The following is an 8,354-nucleotide window of genomic DNA, read 5'->3' as shown; positions in this document are numbered from 1 at the left end:
CAAGGAGAGTTCTATTGGAACTAGAAAATCTTGATATTGCCGGACCTGAATGTAGATGATCTTCCGAGCATAGTAGTCTCCGATGTTATTATATGCTGACGATGTAAAAATCTGGAGAGAAATAACGGGAGACGCAAATGTATACGCACTACAGGCAGTCTTGAAGATCACGATTAACTGGCCAAAGGAGTGGCTGGTGCCTATCAACGCGGCGAAGTGTGTCTACATGCACTGTGGGGATACAAAAGTACAACGCAGGGGGAATGCCTGTTCCCGTGGACCGGTCTCCCAAGGATCTTGAGTCATGATCTTGAGACCACAGCCCATTGTTGGGGGACTGTAGCTAAGGGGTTGAGAAACCTATGGGCTTTAAGACAGACATTCGCCAAGTTAGATACTGTCATGTTCACCATATTAAATACAACCTTGGTGAAAACTAAGCTTGAGAACTGCGTTCAGGAATCGATCCCTCGTTTAAAAAGTGATTCGGGTGTCTTGGAAAAAATAGAGAGAGGAACTGTTTTATCCGAGCTAAGATTAATTCGCGGGTAACTTCCGAGGACTACTAATCGACTAATATTCTATAAATATTCCTATTGTATAATTATTCAATAATTAGATTATGTATATTTATATTCCTCTTATTATAAAATTTATTTTGACCTTTAATTTATTATTATACAAGTTACAGTTCTTAAGCTATGCTCAGTCTATTAATTACTGTCCCTCTAGTTCACAGCCACTTTTTGTCTTATTTGTGTACACATGTTATTTTCTATTTCATGGTACGCTGTGGTCTGTCTGAATTGATATATAAACACAGTATGTTTGAAATAAATGAATCATATTGCGGAAGCTGGTATTGTGTTCTGGACTCAAGTGGACGGGCTGGAAGGACACAGGACCACAAGGACACTAAACTGCCCACAACGGTTGAACGTCATTTGTTGGCATAGTGTGAAGATTTATATAAGTCGTATTCTGATTGGTGGATAAGTCGCATAATGGAAAAAAGACGGACATCGAAGGTCATAACAGGAACCACTCGTAAAATTTTAAAACTCCGGGGTTCACCATGAAAAGAGGGGCTTGCGAAGCTACACCTCTGTACTGTGGCGTCGCGGTTGACTATGATCACCATTACAGGACGACTACATGCGAGTCAACCGATAAGATCTCCCGTATGCTAAATATCAGAAGGCAGTTGATGGCTGTAGTCGAGATGTGCTTGTTGGCGATCTCGTAGTATCGAGAGAATACCGAGATCGTGCCAGGTTACAAGTGTGGTTACTGAGCGTAATCGACTTCGTGCAAGGTCACAACCAACGGAGGAATGCGTCTTTAGTAGAGTTAAACAAACAAGTACATTATAGCAATCACTGCTACAAATGGTGATAATAGTAATTTTTCATTACACCAATCACGTTCTATTGATAGAAGTGGGTCACTACACCCCTTTGCTCTGTCCTATTGCAGAATAAGGGGTTGTGTGATATTGATGTATAAAATACTAAGAAATGATTTTGAACCTAGCATATCTTCTCTTGTTCTCCTCACTAGATCGGGACATATTAGGGGACATAGCAGGCGAGTATAAAAGTCGAGAACAAATAAAATACCCGTAGCACACAGGTTTTCACATCATTACACTAGTAAATCCCCAAAATAAATAGCTCTAAGTTTTCGACATTGGATGCTGACCATATGTTTTAGTGGACTCATCTAGCTGTAGGCGCTCAGTCATGCATCCGCACCAGATCACATGTGGTAACGCCGTGCTCAACATCAACCGCAATCGCTAGCCAAATTAGATCAGAGAATTCCGATATATTGGTAATCGCCAAATACACTCTCTCGACCTCCTCGACTCTGTCTTTTGATTTCTCTGGGTGGGAACGAAATATATTGGAAGGTGTTACTGGTAGAAGCGTTGTCAAACACTGAATACCTGTGACATCTTCACTTGGAACCTGATACCCGAGGGAGTGGTATCCACACCCTTAACTGACTAATTTAAGAGGAGAGTAAACACCCATTAAAACATACTAGAAAAAGAATAAAATAGGCAGTAGGCCTCTTCTCCTTACTATGGAAATCGGAATTTGAATGCGAAAAAGGATGACTCTTCTATTAATTAACACACAATTTTCATAACACCGCTCGTTCGAAGTACATGATTCATGAATAAACATCAAAAAGTGACTTTAAGCCTGTAGCCTCATATTTAAGTCAATAACTAAAAATTCTTTTTCACTTTTTGTTTGTCTGTTTCAGTTATATATGCAGCTCGTAAGCTGTCATCTGGCGGTTGACGTAAAAGTGGCTGACACGTTAAAGGTAAGATACGATATAGCTAAAGTCTTCAGGTGTATTATGTATGTAAAGATATATTTTCCAAGTCACAAAATCTTATCTCCTGATGTTTACGGCTCGTTCTTTGCGAACGTGAGTTGCATCTCACGATTTTGTTGTCAGGACACACAACATGCTTGCACAGCAAAATATCATCTTTGACTCAAATCTTTGTCATGAGCTTGATGTTCGGTAGATTGATTCTCTCCGAGTTAGTGAATAATAATTCTTTGAAGCTAGTTTGCCGGACCTCTGTCAACAGTAATAAATGGCATTGTTCACCGTCAACAGTCAGGTGGATTGGCTTTAAGTCTGGTGGTCTAGTTTTTGCGATTAGGCCGACCAGTATTTTAGCTAAAATCTAGCAGTTAGATGTAATCCAATCTGAATGGTCGCGATCACTTATCGTTCCGATATATAAGAAGGGGTCAAAATCATGCTGTGGTAACGACTGAGGCACTATTTGGACTAATATAGCATCTAAAATACTAGCCTCAGTAATTATCAGGCGCCTAACTAAGACTCGTAAACTGCAAACACGGAACAATCAGGCTGGCTTCAGGCCTGGCTACATATTCACCATTTGTCAGGTTCTAGAACACAGGCATGCTTATCGGTGGTCTTTCTTAATTTAAAAGCAGCATTTGAATTTGTAGACTCAGAGGTTCTGTGTCAGTGGCTGTCATTGAAAGGCGTACTTCAGAAGTACAAAAACCTTATGAAGGCTCTTTAATCGAACACAGTTAGTCGGGTAAGAGCTTACAGCGAACAGTCATCTGCTTTTGCAACCTCGAATAGTGCCTGCCAAGACTGTCCACTTTCTCCATTTTTGTTTAACTTCATCATAGACATACTGATGGAAATAACATTCTCGTCGATTGAATTCTCGGGTATTGATCTCCTACCAGGAGGTCCACTTATCGACTTAGAATACGCAGATGACATAGTCCTGTTTGGTGAAGACTGATAAAGTGCAGAGTCTTTTGGTAGCACTGATCAACAATGCCAGAATGTTTGAAATGCGCTTCTCTCCTTCTAGGTGTAAGTTGTTGCTTCAGGACTGGCTTGGGTCAACATCTTAACTAAGGATAGGGAGTAAAGTAGTCGTCGAACGCGTTGACAACTTCACTTATCTTGGAAGTCTGATCAGCCCTAATGAGTTGATGTCTGACGAAATCTCAGCACGGACTCGAAAAGCCCGTTTGGCTTTTACCAACTTACGTCACCTATGGCGAATGCGAAATATCTGTCTATCAATTAAGGGATGAGTATACTGCGCGGCAGTTCGTTCTGTTCTACTTTACAGCTAAAAAATGTGTTCATTAAGAGTAGAAGATATTTGTACGTAACTAGTATTTGATCACATGTTTTAGAAATATTACTCCCATGTGCTCGGATCATCCGGTAAGTAATAGCGAGGTTAGACGCAGGGTATTAGGGAATGATGGTAAATCAGTTGATGAGGTTGTGAATCTTCATCGACTGAGATGGCTAGACCACGTGTTACATATGCCTGAACACGACACACAATGCTGACTAGTGTTGGGAATGGTTGAAAGAAAGTTAGGGATGGCCAAACCAAAACGTGGCATCAGTGCTTGAAGTCACTAACTTCTAGTCGTAGCCATGTCGGTTGATGCAGACTACTTGGTTGGGATGCGCGTAACTATCGTAACCAATGGTTGGAGACTGTTGGTATCATGGCTCAGAATCGATCACAATGGCGTACGTGTATACACATTCTGTCTTCCATTAAACTGAGATTAGAATTATTTCATATCTTTGTTTCTACGAACTAATTCTTTCTTCCTGTACTATATCCTTATTACAATCTTTCTTTTATATATTACAACCTCTGAATTAACTACTTTTATGAATCCGATGTCCATCTTGTGCTAATGAGGTGTGGCAACTTGGACCGATGCATATATGTGCCAGGTCTTACGTTGTAGCTGACATACTGACTGAGTCTAAGTCCACTGTAAAATTGTAGTCGCTTTTGTTGATCTCGAGGGAGATCCTAAAAGATTTATATCAGAATTGTGGATAGAATATTCTCTCCATGTCATTTAAAAAGATGATGCGCCAAAATCTTTACTTTGAATTTTCATGGTTAAAATATTCTACTCAACCGGTCAACATAGAAAAAGGAGCTTTAAATTCACAAAGTCAGAGGCTGGATTTAGGATTCTCATCACAATCTGACACCAACGACACCAACTATGTTCTGCAAACTGAGTGGTGTAGTTTTGGATATAAACTTGATTTATGGACTTTCAAATATTTCCATAAAAATTAGTGTCGCTATTGAGTAGTGTTGAGATTTTCTACTAACAATATTGCTTTACTGAAACTTGAGACTAAAGAATAAATACTTTCAAATATTTTTCCCATTTTTTTCGCCAGTTTAGTTTCACATTTTACATTTAGTAGCCATTCTATAAAAAATCTGATTGGTTGTATACATCAGAAAATATGCTCCCATTATAATACTGAGTTCTTAGTTAATCAGTTATTCAAAGATTAGTTATATCTTTTATTCTCACCACAGTCTTATTGTCTTGTTCACTCAATGTTTCCTGGGAATATTTGCTCTGTTTCTTATGTTGGGCTCAGATTCTGTCAATATTTTTTCTCAAAGGTTTTCCATTGTAATTACAGCCTTAAGTAGATCATTGCATCGGACACAACTCTTAATGACTGAGTTAAATATTTATGTTAACTTTAGAATGTAATGTTCTTAATTCGGCTTTAACAGCGACTATAAAGGATTCTATTATCTTCAGAAATTCAGAAACTATGTCAGCATATTTGTGTTACTTTATAATAACCTGTTCAGCTACAGACTAGTCTATAGGGGTTACTTCAGGTGTCAGGCGAGTTACTAGTGACTACATGTAATTCTTATAAGTAGTCTTAGACTACATATTAAGGCCTCTCGCATTCGTTCGATTTGTGCTTATCACTGCACCACCAAGTCAACATGTAACCTACAATAGTTTCTTCTGTCCTTCGTGGGGGATAAATGATCGATTATTATCTTTATTATCAGTTTCATCTTTATCACAAGTTTCTGTTTGCGATCTCTGTTCAAACCCACAGTCGGTTGGACAAAAATAATAATTCATATTACCACAATACATAGCAGCATAGAAACATCCAACAAATATAAAGTCAATTAAATATACGAGAATGACACAAGTGAAACAGACGTTAATTGATGGTTGTTCAGTATTGCGGCGATAAGTAATGAATGTATTTGTGCCATTGTGACTAATCCTCATTCTTTTTGCATCTGATATCCTACTATTAATTTCTGCCATCCCTTGTGGCGGGGGTGTTGTTTACGAAAATGAGAGAACGAAAAGCGAATGTCCGGCGCTTTAGCCCGACCCCAAACCAATGGTGCACATGGGCTCCAGTATCCTGCGGGAACAAATGGCGTATGAACCAATCGTTGGTCATCGGCTACCATGGGACTGTATCTCCTTACTATGCTCCACTGCCTTATGGGTCAGACCTTTAGGTCGAAGGCTCTGGGTGTGGCTTCCCAAGAAAACCACCTGGTTAGGTTTGGGCACCCAGGCAGTATCACAGCCCACACACGTGTGACGCATATATATTTGGTGTCCCCTTGTACCAATATTTATGTGTTCAAATAAATAAGTTTTCAACTTCATTTACTGATTGCATAAATTATTGTCGTGTTCTGCTCTGAATTAAGCTTTCAACATAATTTTGCTTCAACTAGGGTTGTAGGTTAGGGTTACGAATTGATATGCGTAACTTACACAATTAATGGACATTTACAGAATTTCCAATCAATCTTATCTAAAATCATGCATTTGGTAGGTTTTAAGCATATACCAACATGCATACAAAATACCGCTGCTTGCAACTATATTCACTCAGCTGAACTATGCCAAGTTGTCTTGCTTTACATCAACACGAGAAAAATTAAAATAGTTAGTCCCTTTGATAAATTTTAGCACTGCAACATAAAGGTAAAGTTTACCAAAACTATGTAATATATTGATCCAATACATCCCAAACAATCTGATTACACGTATACCTGTTCAGACATTTATAAATGAACATTAAAGGGTCAACAAAAAACACTGAGGAATAAAAATGATATTGCTAATAGTGATGGGTAATAAAAGGTTCTTCAGATAAGAATTTTTAAGAGGAGACAGTGTGTATATATTGATACAATGCTCATACGTACAAAATCCTTCGCTGAGTCTACGAAATTCCTCTCTGTCAATAACAAAGAGACCTCTCATTTCATATCTTTCTTTCTACGAACCAATTTTTTCTTCTTGTACTATATCTCTATTTGCAATCTTTCTCTTATATATTACCACCTTTGACCTAACCACTGCTATGAATCCGGTGTTCATCTTGTTGTGCTGATGCGGTATGGCGACCTCGACCGATGTACATATGTGCCTGATCCTACGTTGTAGCTGACTGACTGACTGACATTTCCACACCCAGGTCCTTTCAAACACAAACATTTGAATGACCTTATAGACGACTCAATTCAGAGAGAAGGCCTTCGGTCGACCCTAATGGTTGTTTCTGGTAGCATGATATACTTGGTTTCATTAACCGGATGATACACCGTTAGTAGTCATTCTAGAAAAGTAAGTCCCGTCGTCCGCTAATATTTCTACCTCTATAAAATGGCCACGTCTTTAGATGCACACATGCCATTATATAGCTTATATTCTGTGGGATAGGGTGTATACTTGATATATGCATTTTGTGCGCACTTTTTCAAGTTATTGCTTATTGTAAGATATGAAACGGAATTTTATCCAATGAAATTTACCCTCACTGTCCGGCATACAGTTTACATACTAAAGATGTACTTTTTACTTACTGTTTATATATTTAATTGTTCGTCGATTACTCATTTATGTTAACTTTGCTTTGTATTAGTGTAGGTACGCGTAAACACGACGGAAACATATAATCATACAATCTTACCCATGTATCTTAGTTTATTCGCGTTTAATCTTCTACTGGAATTGTCAGTTGGTTATCCTAGTCGGTTGACTTTCGAGTTACCTGATAATGAAGGTATTTGCTTCTACGAAGATCTTCCAGCTTCAAAAAAGTATGTATTTAGCTATCATGTCATTCACGGAGGTCAAACTGATGTGGATATCGTGATTAAAGATCCTAAACAAGTGATTATTTCTAATGTAGAACGTGGTTCAGACGATGATATCACTTTCACAACAATTCCTTCTAATGGCACTTATTCTTTTTGTTTCAGTAATGAGTTCTCTTCTATATCACACAAACTTATATATTTTGAAATTCGGCCGGAAGATTTTGAATCATTAGCTGAGGAGGCTGGATTACCGGTTTTCCCAACTGTGATGACTTTATTGGATAGTGTTGTGGAGGTGTTGCATCATTATCTGTCACGGGCTGAAAGTTTCGGGATCGAGTTGAAAAATCGTGATTATGGTGATTTCTTGGTAGCGGAAGATTTGAATTCAGCTGTTTTTGTTTGGAGTGTCATTATTACATTTGTTGTGATAATAACTTCAGTTGGACAAGTCACAATATTAAAGAATTTCTTCAGTGAGAAAAAAGTTGCTTATTCGGCAATCCCAACAAGTTATCCTGCCCATACTTTGAGAACATGATTTGGAGTAAATTCTAGCATTATTTCTGCTATATAGGATAGTTGGGATTAGACAATGACAAGCATGGGAAATATCGACTCTCGTTCATCTTTATTTTCTTTTTTGGTCTATCGATTCTGATCTTATTTCCAATCAAACTTCTCAAATTGTTAACCTGTACAGATTCAGTTTTTAAAATTTCGATTTGTATTTTAAACTTTGTCTTGTCTTTGTGGCGATTTGTTCCTCTCAGACACATTAGTTTAGTTTGTGTTATGAAAAACATTCTTTTGGCTAGTGGATATTTGCTGACGATCACTGATTGTTAGTTTACTTTTTATTAATAACTGAATTGTA

General features: G+C 38.1%; 1 protein-coding gene across 1 annotated transcript; it reads left to right on the top strand.

Annotated features, from left to right (window-relative positions):
* Positions 1–2,280: 2,280 nt before the first annotated feature.
* Positions 2,281–8,018, top strand: TMED3_2 (Transmembrane emp24 domain-containing protein 3; the record flags this gene model as incomplete). Its single annotated transcript, XM_035733010.2, has 2 exons — positions 2,281–2,337; positions 7,305–8,018. 2 exons carry the CDS (start codon positions 2,281–2,283, stop codon positions 8,016–8,018), a joined length of 771 nt encoding a protein of 256 aa, XP_035589828.2.
* Positions 8,019–8,354: the final 336 nt, after the last annotated feature.

The sequence above is a fragment of the Schistosoma haematobium genome, chromosome 1, assembly GCF_000699445.3.
Source record: "Schistosoma haematobium chromosome 1, whole genome shotgun sequence".
Lineage (NCBI taxonomy): Eukaryota > Metazoa > Platyhelminthes > Trematoda > Strigeidida > Schistosomatidae > Schistosoma > Schistosoma haematobium.
The sequence above is the reverse complement of the archived record's forward strand: the minus strand, read 5'-3'. Positions and strand labels throughout refer to the sequence as shown.